The sequence below is a fragment of the Myxine glutinosa genome, chromosome 14 (genome assembly GCF_964187855.1).
Source record: "Myxine glutinosa chromosome 14, kmMyxGlut1.1, whole genome shotgun sequence".
Lineage (NCBI taxonomy): Eukaryota > Metazoa > Chordata > Myxini > Myxiniformes > Myxinidae > Myxine > Myxine glutinosa.
In genome coordinates, this window is record NC_136274.1 from 52,056,896 (window position 1) to 52,080,412 (window position 23,517).

General features: G+C 45.7%; 1 protein-coding gene across 2 annotated transcripts in view; it reads right to left on the reverse strand.

Annotated features, from left to right (window-relative positions):
- Positions 1-363: 363 nt before the first annotated feature.
- Positions 364-23,517, reverse strand: part of LOC137439767 (discoidin, CUB and LCCL domain-containing protein 2) — a 31,704-nt gene continuing 8,550 nt past the window's right edge. Inside the window, exons 6-15 of one of the 2 annotated variants that reach the window (XM_068135846.2) lie at positions 22,487-22,620; positions 18,635-18,675; positions 18,266-18,481; positions 17,736-17,863; positions 17,391-17,541; positions 12,743-12,865; positions 12,128-12,227; positions 5,188-5,228; positions 2,862-3,008; positions 364-2,747 (exon numbers count right to left, since the gene is read on the reverse strand). In XM_068135846.2, coding sequence (XP_067991947.2) covers positions 2,284-2,747; positions 2,862-3,008; positions 5,188-5,228; positions 12,128-12,227; positions 12,743-12,865; positions 17,391-17,541; positions 17,736-17,863; positions 18,266-18,481; positions 18,635-18,675; positions 22,487-22,620 — 1,545 coding nt within the window. In that variant the 3' untranslated portion in view covers positions 364-2,283. The remainder of the gene's footprint in view (positions 2,748-2,861; positions 3,009-5,187; positions 5,229-12,127; positions 12,228-12,742; positions 12,866-17,390; positions 17,542-17,735; positions 17,864-18,265; positions 18,482-18,634; positions 18,676-22,486; positions 22,621-23,517) is intronic. The other variant, XR_010986986.2, reaches the window with a different exon arrangement.

Below are 23,517 nucleotides of genomic sequence, written 5' to 3' on the forward strand. Positions count from 1 at the left end.
ATTGTGTTGCTGTGGCAACCATTTCTGTAACTTGGCTTATGTACACAATATTTCCAAAACTGTTTAAGATTTAGCTTTCATATTACAAAGATCTATTCCTCCTACCACCCAGAAGGTGGGGGAATGCAGAGTATCAGCTGCTTGTTCTCATTTACCTCATTCCTCAATAATCTCATGCACCAGAAGGTGTCTTTGACAGGTACTCACCACCATACTGGAATTTCTTTTTCCAGCAGGCTTGTTTTTGTTGAACGAAAAGTTAAAACCATTAACCATACCATTAACCCACCATACGTTCTCATCACCATGCGCGACGGTCGAAAGAGGTCATACTTGTATGGACACAAGGACAGATGCACACACTTCTCTTCCAAACCTTTACATTTTATTTCCTCTTTTTTTCCAACAAAAAAACCAAAACATGTCAGACATTTACACGAGTGTGCAAAATTAGTTTCCAGCAACAGCGGCTTCTGCTGAGCATATCACAGTGGCTTCCTGTGATCCCCGTACCAAGCACTTTGTCCATCGCAGACACAGTATCCTGCCAATCCAGTGTCCCGATATCTCAAAAAGTCCACAGTTAAGTTAGATTAGCATTCAGTACCAGCGCTTGTGGTCCACATCTGGTATACTCATTTCCCACAACATTCTCAACAGCAGTAGCAGCAACAGAACTAAGAAGTTGTAGAAATACTGTTTGCAAACTCCCATTTCATGACCCTGGCCATCCCAAATTCGGTCAACATATTCTTGAAGGGGGATCACCGTTTGGAATTAATTATCCATTTTTTCCTTCAGGTTCACCTAGTATTCACGATGTCTCGGGCTCCCTCGTCCCCTCCCTTTTACCCAATGAATCCCAAAGCATCCATAGAAAGCCGTTCATTCTAGAAAAGCTGCTCTTGGCAAAACCACGTACCTCCACATGAGACACTCAACCTGTCATCAACATGAACATTTTCAGTGATTCAGACATTCCACTTTACAAATATTAGAAATAAAAATAAAAACAACAAGGCAGAATGCATTCCATATACAAACATTTAAACATTTGTTTAACAAGATAAAATCCAAAGAACCCAAGGGCACATCAATAATAACAATAAAAAAAGAAAAACTACACTTCTCTTCACTCATAGTTGCTGCAACAAGCATCACCTGTTGGGTTAATCTTAATCATTTTAAATCCAGCAAATGCTGAAACTCCCAGACAGCAAATGCGGCCTTCAAAGGCACAGTGAATCCACCACCAAACGTGATTTTGTGCCATGAAACCAATCCTGACGACTTGTGCTCTCGAAATTCCAAGAAGATTTTGTTGCAAACATCTCAAAAACGTAAAAGAGGTGTCCCTTAAAAAGGTACACCACTGAACCAACTACAAGCATCAGTACTGCTTTGACTTTGTGCGGGGCCGGACGAGGTTCCTTAGCTGACATGGACGGCACCATTGAGAATGACATGCTTGGCAAAGAAACGAGAAGGATGTCTGTGCGGAAGAATGTGCCACAATGATCGGATGGTTCGATAAAGATAAACAATGTCTTAAACTCAAACTCTGGGGGTACTTTCCAGTTCCACCAATAAGTATCATTCTCTCTCGACAAGGGACCAACAGACAACAAAAATAAAATATAGCTTCAAACCTTTTTCGTGTTGGACTTCACATCTGACATCTGGGAAATGAGGAGTGAAAGAAAGAAAAATGCAACCGTAACAACAATTCGAATACTTATCAATACAAATAACAGCAATAAGAATACTTCTGTGCAATCTGCAAAATAAAATGCAAACAATCATACTTTAACGAACAATTATCTACAAAGAATAAAAACTCAAACGCAATCGAGACAGTACGACTGGGTGGTCCACGCGTTGTGCAAGATCAGGCTGCCGAGTTCATGGACAATTCGACTGTCGGGGACGAAGGTCGTTTTCACCGATGAACCTCGTCTACACTGGATACAACGAAGGTGGTGGGTGTATCGCCAGTGATTTCGAACTACCACACCCCCTCAAACAAGTTTAGATGACAAGAGCACACATGGGAAACAAAATGTCAGTAAACCTTCCACCTTCCCCCTGCCTCGATGATAGAGTATATGGCCACCATTTAGGTGCTTGATACTTTGGACTTTGTCTTCAATCCTTGTTGATAAGGATCATCCAATGGCAGCTACCAACCTCCCCAACTTTGTCAGAACTGGCCGACAATGCAAATCCCAACCAAGTGGGAGAGAAGAAATGGAAATATTTTTTTTCAACGGAATTGTTATGTTCTTACACAACTGGATCATCGTTCAGACCAGCAATACTTTTTGGTGTGTCATAACCAGGACCGAGAGGAACAGTGGGAAAGGAAACGTGGCACCGGGGGTTGGTGGTCTCTGCTTGCATGCGACGGACCGATCGTGGTGTGTCGTAGCCCAATGCTGGGGGAGGAGCGGCAGGTCGTGGCGGTGCGTGCACAGGTTGACGAAGCGATGGCGATGGTGCCACCTGGAAGCCGATGGGAGTCGCATACTCGGGTCCAGGACTGACGACAGGTTCTGCGTAAAGGTGCTGGGCCGGATGCATCGCGGGAGCCGCATATGGAGCTAGCGAGGAGTACGAGGAAGGTGGAGAAACCATATCCGCTTGAGGTTCTGTGTACTCATGTTGTGGCGCCTGCACATCTGTCACTGCTGGCCGGAATGTTGAACTTTTTCCCAGGGACCCAGAGCCCATGACCAGAGGCTCGTATTCTGCAAAGTCATAGCAGTACATAGTCATTTCAGTGAGCGCAAAAGTATGACAACGATCCAAACAGACATCACAGATTGGTATGCGGGGAAATCCCATTGGTGAAATTGCCCCACCTGGTATGGTGTTTCTCAAAGCTGCGCCCAAACCTGCTGCTCCTGGCAACCGTCCCACCTCGCTGCTGTATCTCACATCTGAAGGCTCAATGCTGGGTGTGACGTCATCCACCTTGAGACCACGGCTCGCCCGATTCCTCAACCAAGCTGAGAGCCAGAGAGAGAACGAATGGTTGGTCTATTGAGCTTAAACTCGAATCTCACAACAACAACAACAACAACAACAGGCATTTTAAGGCCATTTTCCCTGCAAGAGCGGGGGTTAGCCTTGCGGTCCCCATGACAATCTTCTCCATTTTCCCCTATTTTCTGCATCTCCCCTTGTTAACCCCCTTGCCCGCATTTCTTCTTCGACCATCTTTCGCCGTCTTTCTCGGTCTTCCCCGTCCTCTACTTCCTTCTACATTAATTTCCATCACTCTTCTCAACCAGACACTTTCATCCTTCCTCAACACATGACCAAACCATCTCAAACTGTTTCTCTTCACAGCATCCATCACAGGCTCTATTCCCATCATCTTTCGCAATTCATCATTTGTCTTCCTCTCTCAACGATACTCCGCACATCCACCGAACCATTGGCATTTCCACCCTTTGTTGCTGCTCTACGTTCATTACCCATGTCTCGCTCCAATAAATCATAACACTTCTCACGCATGCAGCATACACCTTTCCCTTCAGCTTCAACGACACTCCCCTCCTCGTCAGCACACCACTCAGTTCCCGAAACTTCTTCCATGCACATCTCACTCCGGCAACCGTTGCTGAGTCTGATCCACCTTCTTCATTCAGCATGTCTCCTAGGTAACAAAATGTTTTCACACCTTCCAGCTTCACGCCGTCTCCAAGATCCAACTCAACATTTCCTCCATCTGCAGCTCCCCCTGTGCACACCTTACACTTGAATGTAGCTGCCACACTGGTTGATGACCGTCTCAAACCACTACATTTTTGATGAACCCACTCAGCGCACATTGTACATTGAATGGAATTCACTCCGACACCCTTCCTGCACACAGCACACGGCCACTTCACAGTTCTTTCCACCTCACCACATGCTTTACCACTTGCCATCACCTTCGTTTTTTTGATATTCACCTTCAGACCTTTTGTCTCCATACATTCCTTCCACTTGTTCATCTTCTCCTTCAGTCCATCCATACTTTCCGTAATCAACACCAGATCATTTGCATACAACAACTCCCACGGTAAACCCTCCTTTACGTTCCGAGCCAGCACCTCCATCACAGCTACAAATAGTAATGGACTTAGTGCCGACCCCTGATGCACTCCCACCTTCACCTCAAACTCACCACTGTTCCCGTCCTTCGTCCTAACAACTGTGTTAGGGTTGGATCAACCATTCCTCCACTCCTAACTTCCTCAATGCCCATGCCACGACTTCACGTGGAACCCTGTCGAACACTTTCTCCAGATCAACAAACCCAAGAAACAACTTCTTCCTCTTCTCCATGTACTTCTCCTGCAACTGCCTCACAATAGAAAGCGCGTCTGTTGTTCCTCTTCCTGGCATAAATCCAAAATGCATTTCGTCAATCTTCACTTTCTTCCTTATCCTCCTCTCCAACACCCTTTCCAATACCTTCATTCCATGCTCCAATAACCTTATTGCTCAGGACAGAGCTTTTAACTAACTTTATAACTCAGAATCTCACAGCAGGACAGAATGTATCAAATGAAATTTATCTCAACATGCGTTATTTGCAAGTGCAAATAATATTCTCCGAGAGCAAATTTTAATAGTTACAGTTCAAAATGAGCTCATTGATGGGAAAAATGCCCAAGAAAAGAGATATGAAAAACACCAGTGGTAAAGGAAGCCAACAAGCCAACTTGTTTGAATGAAAAACTTTTGGCAGAATATACAACAACAACAACAACAACCACCTTTATAGGCCATTTTTCCCCGCATAGCGGGGGTTGGCCTTTTTCAGACACCGTGGTCCCCTTTTCGAAGCAATGTTTTATGGCCGGATGCCCTTCCTGCCGCCAACCCTGTTAGTCACCTCTTGCAACACACAGGGAATTACCAGTGAGCTGGTACTCAATTTGCCGACCTCACAAGGATGACAGGCTGAGTCAACCCCCCTGGCGTTAATTCAGCGATCGACCGGGATTCGAACCCAGGATCCTAGGATCCCAAGCCAGCACCCTAACCACGAAGCCAACACCAGGCAGAATATGAGTTTTCTAATTGGGCAGCTCATTTACTCGGAGGAAAAAAACAATTATTATGAAGGACACAAAAGATGAGAGCAAAGTTAAATTCTGTTCAACACAGCCAGAGTGCGTGTGTGCATCTTACGCGGCTGCGGAGCACAGGGTAGTGTGTAGGCTTCCTTTGTCCTGAAAGGCACAAACAATTAAAATAAAATAAAAAAGATCTCCAAGAACACAACGTGCATTCCCTCTATCTCATAAATACATATTTGACCAGGATCAATGACTCATTCCCTTAGTTGAGGGCAACATTACTGAGTGCAGTTGTGTCGCAGATATATGCCCTCCTTCCAGCCGCTTCATCCTCATGGATTAGGACAGGATACCGGCACACAATGGCCTGCTCGTTTCAAAAGGCACCATAGGATTTGTAACATCCGCCAGTGAATGCTGGCAGAAAGGACAGACGACTTAACGTCCCATCCAATGGACGGCGTGCACATTGATGCAACATCCTGGCTGTGACAATTTGTAGTCAGGTCAGAAATTTAATCTACATTACACAGTTCAAAAGCAAATATGCAACATCTGAGCTATCCTGTCAGCAAAGCTTGGTGTTGGCTTAGCGGTTAGGGTGCCGGCTTGGGATCATAGGATCCTGGGTTCGAATCCCGGTCGATCGCCGAATTAACGCCAGGGGGGTTGACTCAGCCTGTCAACCTTCCGAGGTCGGCAAATTGAGTACCAAACAACAACAACAACATGCATTTTAAGGCCATTTTCCCTGCTAGAGCGGAGTTAGCCTTGCGGTCCCCTTGACAATCTTCTCCAATTTGCCCTATTTTCTGCATCTCTCCTTGTTAACCCCCTTGCCCGCATTTCTTCTTCCACCATCTTTAGCCAAGTCTTTCTCGGTCTTCCCCGTCCTCTACTTCCTTCTACATTCATTTCCATCACTCTTATCAACCAACACTTTCATCCTTCCTCAACACATGACCAAACCATCTCAACCTGTTCCTCTTCACAGCATCAATCACAGGCTCTATTCCCATCATCTTTCGCAATTCATCATTTGTCTTCCTCTCTCTCAACGATACTCCGCACATCCACCGAACCATTCGCATTTCCACCCTTTCCAGCCTTCGTTGCTGCTCTACGTTCATTACCCATGTCTCGCTCCCATAAATCATAACACTTCTCACACATGCAGCATACACCTTTCCCTTCAGCTTCAACGACACTCCCCTCCTCATCAGCACACCACTCAGTTCCCGAAACTTCTTCCATGCACATCTCACTCTTGCAACCGTTGCCGAGTCTGATCCACCTTCTCCATTCAGCATGTCTCCGAGGTAGCAAAATGTTTTCACACCTTCCAGCTTCACGCCGTCTCCAAGATCCAACTCAACATTTCCTCCATCTGCAGCTCCCTCTGTGCACACCTTACATTTGAATGTAGCAGCCACACAGGTTAATGACCCTCTCAGACTACTACATTTTTGATGAACCCACTCAGCACACATTGTACATTGAATGGAGTTCACTCCGACACCCTTCCTGCACACAGCACATGGCCACTTCCCAGTTCTTTCCACCTCACCACATGCTTTACCACTTGCCATCACCTTCGTCTTTCCTATATTCACCTTCAGAACTTTTGTCTCCATACATTCCTTCCACTTGTTCATCTTTTCCTTCAGTCCATCCATACTTTCCGCAATCAACACCAGATCATCTGCATACAACAACTCCCACGGTAAACCCTCCTTTACGTTCTGAGCCAGCACCTCCATCACAGCTAAAAATAGTAGTGGACTTAGTACCGACCTTTGATGCACTCCCACCTTCACCTCAAACTCACCACTGTTCCCGTCCTTCGTCCTAACAACTGTGTTAGGGTTGGATCAACCATTCCTCCACTCCTAACTTCCTCAATGCCCATGTCAATACTTCGCGTGGAACCCAATCGAATGCCTTCTCCAGATCAACAAACCCAAGAAACAACTTCTTCCTCTTCTCCATGTACTTCTCCTGCAACTGCCTCACAATAAAGAGCGCGTCTGTTGTTCCTCTTCCTGGCATAAATCCAACGGCATTTCGTCGATCTTCACCTTCTTCCTTATCCTCCTCTCCAACACCCTTTCCAATACCTTCATTCCATGCTCCAATAGCTTTATCGCTCGGTACGAGCCACACTCCAGAGGGTCACCTTTCCCCTTGTATAGAGGGACGAGGGTACTCAGTTCCCAATCCACTGGAATGCGGCCTTCTTTCACCACCAGATTTCAGATCTCTGTCATTCTCTTCACACCCCAACTTCCTGCTGCCTTCAACATATCTCCCACAACTCCCGTCGGCCCTCCCGCTTTTCTACTCTTCATTCCTTTTATCGCTTCCTCAACTTCCTTCTCAGTTATCTTCTCTGCCGGTCCTAAAACAGGGTTACTCTCTATGTTGCCATCCCATTCATTCTCTGTATTCAACAGCATTTCTTTATATCTTTTCCATCTTCCTTTAATTCCATCTGGGTCCACAACGATTTGTCCCACTTCATCCTTCAAGCAATTCACCCCCATCACATCACACCTCTCTTTCGCTATCTGCTTTGCAATCCTGAATACCGCTCTCTGACCCTCTTCCGAATCGAAGCTTTCTCCGAACATTTTCCTGCATGCATCCTGTGCCTTTGCTACCTCTTTCTTTGCAGCCTTCTTGGCTGCGTTATAACTTTCATGCTCTGCTTTTTCTGCTCCCGTACCCTTCGCCTTCTGCCACTCCTTGAACTTCTTCCTCTTCTCGTCAATCCTCTTTGCAACTTCCTCATTCCACCACCATGTTTCCGAGTGCCTCGGTGGTCCTTTTGTCCATCCACATACCTCACCAACGGCTCCCAACAGACTATCTTTCATTGACATCCAACCACGTTCAAGCTCAACCACATCATCCTCTCTTTTAATGCCTCCCTTACTGTCACCTCTTTCAACCTCCACACCTTCATTCTCGGTTGGTACTTCACCCGGCGAGCTCTCCTCGCACCTTTCACCCTTATGTCGCAGACAACCAAGTGGTGCTGTGAAACAGCCTCCTCCCCCGGGATCACCTTTGTGTCCCGGAGGTGCCCCCTATCTCGCCTACGCACCATCAGGTAGTCAACGGTTGTCGTCGACCCACCTGACGTGTATGTAACAAGCTTATTATCCTCTTTCTGGAACTGAGTATTACAAATCAACAAATCTGCTCCATCAGCAAACTCCAAAATACTTTCACCTTCTCCATTTCTCACACCATATCTGTAACCCCCATGAACTCCCTCAAAACCGTCCATACTCCTTCCCACATGTCCATTTAAGTCTCCTCCTACCACAACAACTTCCTCATCTTTCACGTTTTCCATCAGCTTCTCTATCGCACACCAGAACTTGTCCTTCCCTTCATCGCTCCGACCAACCTGCGGAGCATATCCCGAGATGACGTTCACCAAGAGCTTTCCAATCATTATTTTCACCATCATCAACCTATCACTCACTCTCGTCACACTCACCACACTGTCTACAAACTACTCAGAAAACAGGACACCAACACCATTCACGCCGTCCGGGCACCGTTGCCACACAAACTTGTATTTCTGTCCCTGCCTACCCTTCACCATTCTCACACCACTTCCCTTCCATCTCGTCTCTTGCACACAACATATGTCCACTCTTCTTCTGATCAATACCCCCATCACTTCTCCTGATCTCCCTGTCATTGTCCCTACATTCCATGTCCCAAACCTCAGAAACCGATCTCCACTTCAGGCTGTACCCTGCCCATATGTCGTTGTAATTGTCATGGTTCTCTTTTTGAGGCAATGTTTTTCTGGCCGGATGCCTTTCCTGACGCCAACCCTCTTAGTCGCCTCTTACGACACGCAGGGATACGGTGTACCTATTCTAACCAGGGTACACACCGGGAAAAAATCGAGTACCAGTTCACTGGCAATTCCCTGTGTGTCGCAAGAGGCGACTAACAGGGTTGGTGGCAGGAAGGGCATCAGGCCATAAAGCATTGCTTCAAAAAGGGTACCATGGTGCCCGAAAAAGGCCAACCCCTGCTCTGCAGGGAAAAATGGCCTCTAAAAGTGGTCTGTCTCTCTCTGAGCTATCCTGCCAGCACCATGACAAGCATCGTTCTAGTACAGGCATGGGGGAACCTCCAGTCCATGGGCCGGATACAGCCATGACGTGCCTTGATCCGACCAGCATGGTGGTATTTTTCTCAGTATCGTTACATTTATGGGGCAGGAGCCCACAGTTAGAATTGAAGGCCTTCGCACAGTTTGTGTTCACATAGGTTGAAGTACTTTTTAACATGTATCAACGACATGTGCTCGGGATAATTGACTGGCGTAGGCCCACAGGAGAAACAGCGCTTGTCGATTTTACATGAGAGAGGTTAAGAATGTCATGTCCTTCCCACACGTCTCTTGTTTTGAACCATGTGGGAGCCTGAGAGGAAGGTGCTACATCCATGCTGCCGGCCTGTGCCAGGTATTCCCACCCACACCTCCCCACCTCCTTCTCGCACATTGAGGGAAGAAGGAGCATTGGCCCTTCTTCCATCCCTCCACTGGGTTACGAATGTTATGTATTCACTCGTTTACCTGTCTCTTAGGATATCTCAAAAATTATGGACGGATTCAGCCGAAACTTGGTGGACAGGTTTGATGTGTGACAAGGACTAATATATTCGATTTTGGTGAGGATCCGGATGCTAGAATCTTTTAATTACCTCCACCACCAAAGGTGGGAAAACCACATTTCCAAGCTGGCCTCCAAAGCCAGTCGCCGACTGGGCATCCTCCATTGTGCGAAGTCCTTCATTGGCACACCTGAGCTCCTCACCACATACAAGGCTTTCATCCACAGCTCAATGTAATACTGTTCTCCCCTCTGGGCTGGTGCTCCTGCCTCACACCTAGCTCGGCTTCACGCTGTTGAAGCCAAAGCGTTCAGAATCATTGGAATCTCCCACGATGAAGCTAACTCCATGGGCCTTTCACTCACTCACCGCAGGCAGGTTGGTGATCTTTCTGTCTTCTACAGACTCCTGTCCAGTCGAGCTCCCGCAGCTCTGTCTGTGCTCTGTCCCCCAAATACTTCTACAGGTCACACAAGATCTGCCAGCAACCCTCTTCTGGTTAAACTGCCAAAATCAAGACTCTCTGCTCACCTTCACTCCTTCATTCCTCTTTTCTCCTGCCTCTGGAGCAAACTCCCTCACTCTCTTCAATCCCAATCCTCCCTCCAGGTCTTTAAAACAGCTGTTCACCACCATCTCTTATCTTCCCCCTTCTAAAACCTTGATCTTTTCTACCCTCGTTAATTCACCACAGATCCACTTATTTGAAATACCAACTTCTTTCCTGGAAGTCCTAGCAGTGTCCATGTGTTTTATACCTCTCCCCCCCCCCCCCCCCACCTCCCTTCCCACGCCTTCCCCCCACCCTCCCCACAAGCCCTCTCCCTCCCACAGTTCTTCTGATGTCCCTGCTCTCAAATGTTGTACTTGTGTACCTCCCCATCTTGTCTCCCGCTCCCTTTATTATATGTTTTATGTGTCAGTTTGTTTTTTTCTGATTAGTGTTAGCTCTTACACAAGCCTCGATCTAGTATACAAAAAAAAAAAAAAAAAAAAAAAAAGTGGATGGAGGTTATGTTTTCACCCCTGTCTGTTTGTGTCCATTTGTTTGTGAACAAAATATCTCAAAAGGTTGTGGACTGATTCGGACGAAATTTAGCAGAGATGTAGCGCATGTCACAAGGACAAAATGGTTATATTTTGGTGAAGATCCGGATTCGGATCCGGCTACTATAATTTTAAAAGTGATTCTTCACCATTGGGAAATAGGGTCAAAACGATACATAGCAGGATATCTCAAGAAGTTGTGATGGATTTGGACGAAGCTTGGTGGACCGGTTGGGAGTCTGACAAGGACGATTCGATTGGGTTTTGGTGAAGAGCTGAATATAGATTCGGATATGATAATTATTTAATTTTTCAAGTGATTCTTCACCATTGAATGATCTCGCCAACCAGGCAGAGGTATGCTCTCTACTGAGTGCCGTTCTCGTTTTTAAAGTGATTCTTCATTATTGAGTGATAAGGTCAAAAACGATAAGGCACGATATCTCAAAAGGTTGCAGATGGATTATGACAAAACTAGCTCTACGAGTTCATTATGTGACAATAACCAGCAATTATGTGACAATTATTATAATAATAATCCCTGGTGTTGGGCTAGCGGCTAGGGTGCCGGCTTAGGATCCAAGGATCCTGGGTTCGAATCCCGGTCGATCGCTGAATTAACGCCAGGGGGGTTGACTCAGCCTGTCATCCTTCCGAGGTCGGCTAATTGAGTACCAGTTCACTGGTAATTCCCTGTTTGTCGTTAAAGGCGGCAAAAAGGGTTGGCGTCAGGAAGGGCATCCGGCCGTAAAACATTGCTTCAAATAGGGGACCGAAAAACAACAACAACCACGGTTCCCGAAAAAGGCCAACCCCCGCTTTGCGGGGAAAAATGACCTCTAAAGGTGGTTATGTATATTATTATAACCAGCCAATTAGATTTTGCTTCAGGTCCGAATACATATCCGGCCTATCAGTGGGCTACAAAACGTAAACTGTTCAGCCTGGCGGAGGTATGGGCTCTCTCGGGTTCTTTTCTAGTTTTAAAATTGCAATTCGTATTATTTTATTGTATGTATAATTACTAAAATTGCAATTAGGATACGATTTCCTATGATACTTTTGTTTAGTCAGCATCAAGAACCAGGATGTTTAGTTACATTATGATCATTTTTTGTCTGTGCAGTACTAACAGTCACAATGATTAGTTACAAGACTTATCCACACATGCGCTGTTTCAATTACTGACATCACTAAGCATATATCTGGCCAGTAGAAAGTTTAACAATAGCTGTTACGGCCCTCTAACTAGGAAATGTTCCCCACCTCTGTACTCGTGTGTTGATATGGAGAGCTGACACAGCATTGATGGGCCATTGGGCCACATGGCCTTTTCTAGTTATTTTCACAAGTCTCACCTGGAGCGATCACCACGCCGACAAGCACAGAGACACAAAATGATGAGTAAGATGCAGAGCAGGAGGGATGCAGGCACCACAACAGCCACCAACTCTACACCTGAACATGAGAACAAAGGCAAAAGCGGCAGGTAACGGTGACGAGACGATGGTAAAAGTTGCAGAACAAATTTATCTACGTACCCTGTGCTCCCGATTATGAAACGACGGATAATTTAATCAGTGAGAGCCTTAGGTCACAATAAGAAAGTTATACTTGGGTACAACAGTGACCTCATCAAGCTGACACTGTATTTATTGATATCCCAGGTATTGTGGGTTTACAAATTGGGCTGAAGGCAACAGTGTGAATAGTGTACCTGGATTTTTAGCTTCGGAAACCTGAGCTCGTCTCAGAAGACATCGATATTGGATTGTTCACACTTTGAAGTTGACTCTTAAATGCCCCATCACGTCACAAGAAAACTGTGATGGATGCTAAAATTTGCTCTTCGTAAAGGGAGCTGTGTCCACATCCGTCAGCCAAATACAAATAACATTGTTGTGCATGGTGGATTTCAGGAGGGGGGGGGGGGGGGGGAGGGGAGGAGGGCTGTTAAAGTCGAAAACTGTCACCTTCATTGGCACGGCTTGGTATTGTGTTGTTCTTCATAACAAGCACAGCTGGAGTGGTAACTGTATGTGTTGTGTCCTCCACTGGCTGTTCAGGTTCAGGGGGTAAAGGTCTCATGGCACGAGCTGGTGGAGAGAAACCGATGCAAGTGTGAGTAGCATCAACGTTAGCATATCCATATTTCAATGTGATCACGGATCAATATATACAGTGCATTCAGACCCCTTCACTTTTTTCACATTTTGTTATGTTGCAGCCTTATGCTGAAATCGTTCAAATTCATTTTTTCCATCATCAATCTACACTCAATACCCCATAATGACAAAGAGAAAACAGGATTTTGGAAAGTTTTGCAAATCTTACTATAATTCACAAAATGTCTGTCCGTCTGTCTGTAGGTACCGTAAAAACTGCTGAACCGAACGCAACGATATTTTGGGTGGGTAATCCTGGGATCTCCAGGAGTAAAATAGGCTATTTAGTTTTCCCAATTTCAGCTTTAGTCTCCAGCATTCTCAGGTTTGGACTCCCGCATAACATTCGCGTTCGCATGACGTTCATTGTGACGATGTTTTCATTGCGACGATGTTGTTTTCCCGGGTGCCACACAAACGGCTGCATGACGGTGTACATGACAAAGACCTTTAATAAGGACACGGGTTGAATCCCTGCTTGAGAGAATTCCAACCCCATTCCCGCCATCACGGCCGTCTCTCCAACTTACAATCCCACGAGATATGCGGAAAGGACGACCCAAAACCAATATGAACATCATTAAACATCATTCGTATATAAACATTATCTATATAATAATAGCGTAAGGACTCGACTTTGTTATCCCTTTTACGCCGCACCCAGTGACCCGATGCCCACGGCACTAATGGATTTACGATCTACGAACCGCGCTCTTTGTTTATCACGTACAGCCATACTCGAAAAATCTAAATTAGCCGACGTTGGGGCCCAAAAGCATCCGATTAACGGCCGATACGACGCCATCTTACGACGCCATCGTATTGGCGTCTGCTGGGCGAAGGCGAAGCAAGCCGTCCGCTGAGTGGACAATCCAGAGCATGCATTTGTGCCGGTGTCGGCGATCGTTGTTCATATACGCACTCTTCATTCTCATCTTTCTTCCTAACTCTTACTCGGACAAGCAAATCCCCTATGCCATCCATAATGGTACACTCTATCCATACACCACATCCTCCCTTCCGTGGATGTTCCACGGGTTTCGGCTAGTCTATATAATAATAGCGTAAGGACTCGACTTTGTTATCCCTTTTACGCCGCACCCAGTGACCCGATGCCCACGGCACTAATGGATTTACGATCTACGAACCGCGCTCTTTGTTTATCACGTACAGCCATACTCGAAAAATCTGAATTAGCCGACGTTGGGGCCCAAAAGCATCCGATTAACTGCCGATACGACGCCATCTTATTGGCGTCTGCTGGGTGAAGGCGAAGCAAGCCGTCAGCTGATTGGACAGTCGAAGGCGACAGCAAGCCGTCCACTGAGTGGACAATCCTGAGCATGCATTTGTGCCTGTGTCGTCGATCGCGGTGTACGCTAACCTCATCAGGTGGGTTTGCCATAATTTCTTCCAACCGCACTCTTTGTTTATCTCAGTTTCCTGTTCGCCTGGCATATTCAATGACCATAAATAAAGCCCAGGGCCAAACATTCCGTAAACTGGGTATCTATTTGCCTGCTCATGTCTTCTCCCACGGCCAGTTATATGTGGCATGTTCAAGAGCATGGGCGTTCAAAGATGTGTATATCAAGGTTGATAATATGAGTACACAAGGAGTCGTCAGAGGCTTGACTATTACCCCAAACATTGTTTATCCAGAAGTTTTAAAATAATTTCAACCTCTGATACTGCGTTCATTGTATTATATTGCTACTGCTCTGCCTTGACTGACGCTTACCAATGCACCAGTATGGGGCTAATTCCAGTCGATTTACTAATCCGTTCATTTTTTTAAAAAGTCTATGGTTCTACTGCTGTTCCTTTCCATTGACACATACCACTGCGCCAGTGTGGCCAGAGTGGTGTTATGCCCATTCCTATTACGAATCCATTCATTTTTCAAAAGTATATCGTAGCGTTGTCATTTAAGTAGATTGCAATAAATACGTTGTTCATATACGCACTCTTCATTCTCATCTTTCTTCCTAACTCTTACTCGGACAAGCAAATCCCCTATGCCATCCATATTGGTACACTCTATCCATACATCACATCCTCCCTTCCGTGGATGTTCCACGGGTTTCGTCTAGTTAAAAGTAAAAGTTTTCCCAATTTCAGCTTTGGTCTCCAGCATTCTCAGGTTTGGACTCCCGCATAACATTCGCGGTCGCATAACGTTCATTGTGACGAAGTTTTCATTGTAACGATGTTGTTTTCCCGGGTGCCGCACAATCGGCTGCACCAATCGCTGCACAGCTGCACCGTTTCAGATAAACCGGTAAAATGCCTCCCAAACGGAAAGCCTCATTAACGAAAACGTCCAAGGAAGCTGTTGCAAGAAAGAAGGCTCGCCTAGACGAGGACTATCGGAGGCAGGAACAAGTACGTAACACAGCTGCACACCAGTCTCGGACGCAGTCCAAGGAATACAGATCTGGTGAACAAGGATGTGACACAGCTGCACACCAGCTGTGGGGCTGCAGAATTCTACAAATACTGTTTAGATGTGATTTGATGATTTGCATGTGATATGATATAACGGATGTTTATATGAATCATTTAAAATAAAAAAAGCCTTCAATTTCTGATATTTTGCCTTTTCATTTGGGCCTCCCAATTGAAGCTACGCCCATAGGGCGGGTACCGTTGCTAGGAAAATATCAAAATCGATTATCAAAATCGTATTCCAAAATATCGGAACCAAATATCGGATATGCGGAAAGGACGAACCAAAACCAATTATCTTCTTTTCGATTCGTATATAAACATCATTAAAAGTAAATAATGACCTCGGCCAAAGTTCAAATGACGTGAGTTTAATCTCTACATGAGAGAATTCCACATAGCTATTTGGGAGGTGTATACGCTAACAGATCGCTGTCTGCATCAATCTTGCCAAGGCCGTAACAGCTATCGGCTCAAAATCCTTTTAACTGTCGATTTGGTAGTTTTTACAATGAAGGAAACATGTATCGGGAGTACATACGACATCAGGAGTACTAACTGCACGCGTCTTCAGTATCAAGCTTAAATCTGTCATGGCGGATCTGAAGAGCGGAATGCTTGGAGAAGTGGTGGGCTACTTTGGCATGAAGGAGGATCAGAAACGTGGACTCCCACACTGTCACATCCTGCTGATACTTGCTCCCGCATGACGTTATTTTCCCGGGTGCCGCACAAACGGCTGCACCGATCGAGATTTAACGGATGTTTACATAAATCGTTTAAAAGAAAAAAACCCTTCAATTTCTGATATTTAGGCTTTTCATTTGGGCCTCCCAATTGAAGCTCCGCCCACAGGGCGGGTACCGTTGCTAGTTTATTAAAAAGAAAAAACTCAAATATCACATTTACATAAGTATTCAGACCCTTTGCTATGACACTTGAAATTTAGCTCAGGTGCCTCCCATTTCTCTTGATCATCTTTGAGATGTTTCTACACCTTGATTGGAGTCCACCTATGGTAAATTCAATTGATTGGACATGATTTGGAAAGGCAGACACCTGTCTATGTGAGGTATCACAGCTGACAATGCATATCAGAGCAAAAACCAAGCCATGAGGTCGAAGGAACTGCTGCAGAGCTCAGAGACAGGATTGTGTTGAGGCACAGATCTGGAGAAGCCTACAAAAAAATTTCTGCTGCATTGAAGGTTCCCAAGAGCACAGTGGCCTCCATAATTCTTAAATGGAAGAAGTTTGGAACAACCAGGACTCTTCCTGGAGCTGGCCGCCCGGCCAAACTGAGCAATCGGGAGAGAAGGGCCTTGTTATGAGAGGTGACCAAGAATCTGATGGTCACTCTGGCTGAGCTCCAGAGATCCTGTGTGGAGATGGAAGAAACTTCCAGAAGGACAACAATCACTGCAACACTCCACCAATCTGGGATGTATGGCAGAGTGGCCAGACGGAAACCTCTCCTCAAAGACACATGAAAGCCCACAGAATCTTGTTTCTCACAGTCTGAGAGTCCTTTAGGTGCTTTTTTGCAAACTCCAAGCTGGCTTTCATGCATTTTTATAGATAAATTTATATATATAAATATATATATAAATATAAATATATATATATATATACATATACATACACGTATATTTTGTAATCACACAATACTTTGGTTCTTGTCTATTGAGGGATAATCTACATATTGCTTTGGCAAAAATGGTGAAAGTGACCCCAATCCCTCCTCGCCCTCCCTCACTCCGATTAATAGATTCCCATCAATTTCCATTACTCCCACATCCTTTACGATTATTTTTTCTTCTCCATCCCTCTTTATTCCCCAACACTCCTCTCTCTCATTTATAAAATATTTTAAAGGAAAAGGAAAAGAAACCTGGCAAAACAGCTTCGGTGCCACAGTCACCACAAAAGCCATTCCCTCCATTGTGAAATCTATAACCACAAACACGATGATATTCTCGAAAGCATTCCTGTGCTCCCACCAACGTACGGCTCGCAGTTATCTCGCAGCCCAAAAGCTCTAGCCGTAGGGCGATTTTCTGGTGCCACTCCATGGGAAGCACACGAACGAATCTCGCCTCCATGGGTGGAATCAAGTTGTTCCGCACGAGACCCTCGCTATCAGCGTTTCCTTGAAACAACTACGAGAGGTAAAGCCAGAATAAAAAAGAAAAAAAAGAAAAAAAAAAAGACATTAAACAAGTTGGAGAATGAAATTGAGGACATTATGATGTGTTGCACAGTTAAAGAAATCGTTTCCAAAATGTGCTCTACAAACACTGATTCTCAGTGTTCTAAACTTTGCCAGAAACTGTCTTTACCAGTGAAAGCATACCCTGGGTGTTCTCAACATGTTGGTCTTGTAGTAATCCCATGAAATCCTATCGACGCTCCCCTGAAGTCGATACATGGACACAAAGTAAGTTGGGTGCGGAGGACCTCCAGAGCCAGCTGTGATTATGCCTGAACCACAAAACACGAGATGAACAGTTTGGACATTATTAAGGATTAATAGACAACGTTCAATGGAAAATAAATATTTTTAATTATTGGGATAGGCATGGGAGGATCATGCTGATATTTTTTTTGAAATCCACCAGGTTTATGCCCAAACTGAGATATGCCACAAAAGGCCTTGCTGGTGGAGTCAAATTGGATTACTAAGTAGAGTTTAGGAGTGGTGTCATTAGAGGGCACTGTATTGTGCAGCACGCATCCATTTTGAGTGGGCAGTACGCCAATTGCTGTATCAGATGAATCAGTCAGGTCTTAATGATGAAGCAATCATGTTAAAACTTTCCATCTCTACCTCAAACCTTCAGGTGTTTTTGTTTCGTTTTGTTTTCTTCAAAACCAGAGGTCTACCTGTAACCTTTCGACGCTTCCCAAGGTCCACCTGCAGCCACTGGCTGGTGTCTGCATGGCGAGCTACCCACGCAGAGCGAGATCTGTTCAGTCGAGCAAAGGCCGCAGGCCAGGCATGCCTTCCACCGTCTTTGGCATTTTCAGTCAGTTGCGAAGATGCCGAGAGCTGGGAGTCACGAACTGCACCAGACGCTAGTCCGAGCCTTCCATAACAGCCTAACACACGAGGAACATAATCGACTTGCTCAGTCACTCACGAGTACCTCATCACACACATTCCTAACAATCAAACTCCTTCTGATACGACGTCAACCTTTTGAAACTTAACTGCAATCAAAGTTACATTTATTAAGGCAGAGCAAGTGTTACCTGAAGTTTTGAATGTGAACAGGCTGGTGGAATCTTTTCCTCTGGAACAAAACAAGATGTACACACATTAAAAGTGTCACCGTTCCAGAACTCACGTCGGACAAGCCTTGCCTTACGACAATGTGAAAATAAAAACCAACAAGCACTCTTACAACAACAACAACAACAACAACAAAAAAAAAACTTGAAAGTTAAAACGTAAAGGGCTTTCCTTGTTTTTTTTTTTTGGTCAGAGCATCCGCTCCGATTCAGGGAAGGCCGGTGGTTCGAACCCCGGCCGAGTCATAGCAAATACTTTTTTTAATGGTACAAGCTGCTTCTTTGCCTTGTGCTCAACATTTAAAATGGATAAAGCACAGACATAACCAGAGGTTGGCAATACCAGCACAGGTTTTGATGGGCCTAATCGTCTCTTCCTTACAAAGGATATATAATATATATAATAAAATGTTAATGTGCTGCTTTCACGATACATTTCAAACAGAACCAGGTGTTTTCAAACAGGTGTTGTACCGTCCACCAAACAGTGATGACTCCATCTACATCTCGCTGTCTGATAATATGGACCAACTTCTATATACTCATCCCAACTCTCTCTTCCTCATATGGGGTGATTTCAATTGTCACCATGCCAATTGGCTGGGTGTGGGTACTTCTCTCACCAGCCATGGCTCCTCAGCAAAGGACTTCTGCAACTCACTGGGACTGACACAATCTGTCAATTTCCCGACCCGGATCTCAGTCAATGGAGCATCTTCTCTTCTGGACTTGGTTATGACTAACTTCCCTAAAAATGTCTGCTGCTCTTCTTCTGCTCCAATCGGCTCATCTGATCATGTGCTTGTTAAAGTGGGCATCTCTCTGACCATTCTCAGGGAGCCTCCTCAGCGTCGACGAGTCTGGCATTTCACTCAGGCCAACTGGCACGGTCTTCAAGCAGCCATCAATCATCTGGACTGGTCTCCCATCTCTACCACCTCGGACATCAACTCATCCTGGGAATTCTTCCAAAGTAAATTGCTCTCTCTCATGCACAGATTTATCCCATCTCGTCTTCAGTTGTCATACCCTTCCTCCCGTCCATGGTACACGGAATCTTGTGGTGAGGCTGTTGCCCAGAAACAACTTGCCTTCGTCTCCTGGAAAGCAAATCCAACGGAAGGAAATCTCATTTCCTTTCACAAAGCCCGAAACAAGTGTGTGTCCACCCTCAGGAGAGCCAGGAAACAATATCTCTCCGTTCTCAAGACCGAACTCTCTTATCTGCTTCCCTCTTCCAAATCCTGGTGGCGTCTGGTCAAATCTGTTTCTGTGTTTGTTCACCCTCCATCCCCTCCCTTACCTCAAACGGCTACACAGCTGACTCCGCACATGAAAAAGCTGAATGCCTCAACTCTGTGTTTGCCTCTAAATCTTGTGTCCCAAACCCATCCCTCTCTGTACCCACCGTACCCAGTCGTACCCAGCTGCTCCTGGACTCTGTCCTTTCCCCCTGACAAGGTGGTAAAGTTTCTGTCAACCCTCGACTCTGATTCTGCAACTGGACCTGACAGCATCAGCCCACGGGTCCTAAAATTCTGTTCTTCCGCTCTCACTCCCTCTCTCTGTTCTCTTCACCCTCTCATTTGCTCAAGGTCATCTGCCATCTGCTTGGAAATCAGCCAACATCACCGCTTTACACAAAAAAGGTGCAAAAACAGATCCTAGCAACTACAGACCAATCAGCCTTCTCCCAATTATCAGCAGCCATGGAATCCATCATTGCTTTGGATATGAAATCTTTCCTCTTCTCCTGATCATCAATTTGGTTTCAGACCAGGTCACTCTACTCTGGACATGCTGCTTCTGCTGTCTCAACCATGGATGGAGGTCCTCAATGCCAAACAGGAAATTAGAGCTGTCTAATTATTGTCTAATCAATTGTCTAATTCTAATTAGCCTGGTGTTGGCTTAGCAGTTAGGGTGCCGGCTTGGGATCCGAGGATCCTGGGTTTGAATCCCGGTCGATCGCTGAATTAACGCCAGGGGGGTTGACTCAGCCTGTCATCCTTCCGAGGTCGGCAAATCGAGTACCAGCTTGCTGGGATGAATGATCACGGTGTGTACCCCGATTTAGAATAGGTACACCGTATCCCTGCGCATCGTAAGAGCGTGACCAAAAGTTGGTGTCAGGAAGGGCATCCGGCCATAAAAAAACATTGCCTCAAACAGGGAACCATGATCGTCATGGGGCCCGCAAGGCTAACCCCTGCTCTAGCGGGGAAAATAGCCTTAAAACGATCATTCATTCATTTATTTTCCCTCGACATATCACGTGCCTTCTATACGGTCTGGCACCCCGCTCTGCTCACCAAACTCTCCTGCTTTGGTATCCATGGAAATCTCCACGCATGGCTGGCAGACTTCCTCTCTAGTCGTAGTCAACGTGTGGCCCTGAATGGGTTTCTCTCATCTCCTCTTCCTGTTCAGGCTGGAGCAGAAGCAGCATGTCCAAGGCAGTGTTCTGGGCCCTGTGCTTTTTCTGGTCTTCATCAATGATCTCTCCGACTCTCTTGAAAATCCTCTATCTCTTTGCTGATGACTCCACTCTCTGCCACTCCATTCCTCATCCCCCAGATCGGCAGACTGCAGCCTCCTCACTCTCTGCAGACCTGGACAAAATCACTGACTGGACAAACAAGTGGAACATATCTTTCAATCCTGACAAATCTCACACTCTTACGATGTCTCTCCAAAAAGACCGACTGGACAACCCTCCCATCCACTTTCTGAATAATCCTCTCCAAGAAGTTCCGTCACTCAAGCTTTTGGGTCTCACTATCTGCCATGATCTTTCCTGGGAAAACCACATTTCAAATCTGGCCTCCAAAGCCAGTGGCCGACTGGGCATCCTCTGTCGTGCGAAGTCCTTTCTTGGCACACCTGAGCTCCTCAACACATACAAGGCTTTCATCCGCAGCTCAATGGAATACTGCTCTCCCCTCTGGGCTGGTGCTCCTGCCTCACACCTAGCTCGTCTTCACGCTGTTGAAACCAAAGCGTTCAGAATCATTGGAATCTCCCGTGATGAAGCTACCTCCGAGGGCCTTTCACTTACTCACCGCAGGCAGGTTGGTGGTCTTTATGTCTTCTACCGACTCCTCTCCGGCCTTGCTCCTCCAGCTCTCTCTGGGCTCTGTCCCCCAAATATTCCTACAGGTCGCACAAGATCTGCCTGCAACCCTCTTATGGTTAAACTGCCAAAATCAAGACTCTCTGCTCACCTTCACTCCTTCATTCCTCTTTTCTCCCGCCTATGGAACAAACTCCCTCACTCTCTTCAATCCCACTCCTCCCTCCGGGTCTTTAAAACAGCTGTTCACAACCATCTCTTATCTTCCCCCATCCAAAACCTTGATCTTTTCTACCCCTGCTAATTTCACCCCAAATCCACTTTTTTGAAATACCAACTTCTTTCCTGGAAGTCCTTGGTGTCCTTGTGTTTATACTTCTCCCCCCACCCCTTCCCAAGCCGCCTCCCCCCAAGCCCTCTCCCTCCCACACATTCCCGATGTCCCTGCTCTCAAATGTTGTGTTTATGTGCTTCCCCTTCTCTCCCCATCTTGTCGACCGCTCCCCTTTTTATATAGTTTGTTTGTTTGTTTGTCTGTTTGATTTGTTTGTGTGATAAATGTTAGCTCTTTCACGAACGTCGATCATGTACACAAAAAAAGAAAAAAAGAAAAGAAAAAAGGAACAACTCCACGAGTGTTTAACTCGAAAAATAAAACTTAGGTATTAACCTCAAAACACGTTCAATGAAGGATAACCGACAGCCACAGTGGAAGATATCTACATGCACAGCAGCTTCACCTGACAGACGCGACTCCATTGGCAATCTGACTCTCGTAGAAGGAGCGACCTTTGCTTTGTACCACGTCCACTTGGCCACCCAGGTCGGCTGCGACGACACCAGCATGCACGGCTGCCTTGCACAGGGGTGACGACTACAACGGGACAGCAGACAAAATGTGAGTGGTTCTGAATGAGCAAACACTCATATAAATCATCCACCATCATTTCCCACAATAAATATCCCAACTCTGGTTGTTCTACTCTGCCTGGTTCAAAACAAACTTGCACGCTTAACAGCATCAGCTCTTGTCCGATATGCAAATCCTCAAATTTTATATCAAATTGGGGATCATGGAAGAGTGAGGCGACAGATGGAGAAAAGGGTAATGCACCAACAGTGGGGCAGCCCCAGCGGCAACAAGCAGTGACATTAATAAAGCGGAAAACAGCAAGGGAAGGAAAGACAGCAGCAGACCCGAATGAGGCCCACAAGCAGACACAAACTCAGCACAAAAACACACGCGAAGGCACTCGAAATGTACAAACGCGTATTAAACTAGAAGGGCACACGGTAGAGCGCATATCTCCACCAGGTTGAACATTTATGTTTTGTATCCCACCGAAAGGCCGGATCTGGTTTCAGACCTGAACCAAAATCCAATCGGCTTGTTGTCACCTAACCCACTCATCCACCAAGTTTTGTCCATCCATAACTTTTTGAAATATCGTGCTATATATCGTTTTTGGCTCTATCTCTCAATGGTGAACTCACTTTACAATTTCGAAACTTATCGTATCCGGATCCGGATCTTTGCCAAAGTCAAATCAATTCGTCGTTGTCACACACCCAACAAATCCAACAAGTTTCGTCCGAATCTGTCCATAACCTTTTGAGATATCGTGCTATATATCGTTTTTGGCCCTCTCAATGGTGAAGAATCACTTTAAAATCCTGTATCCGGTTCTGGATCTTCACTAACATCTAATAAATTCGTCCTTAGTACACGCCATACCTGTCCGCCAAATTCCATATGAATCTATCCACAACT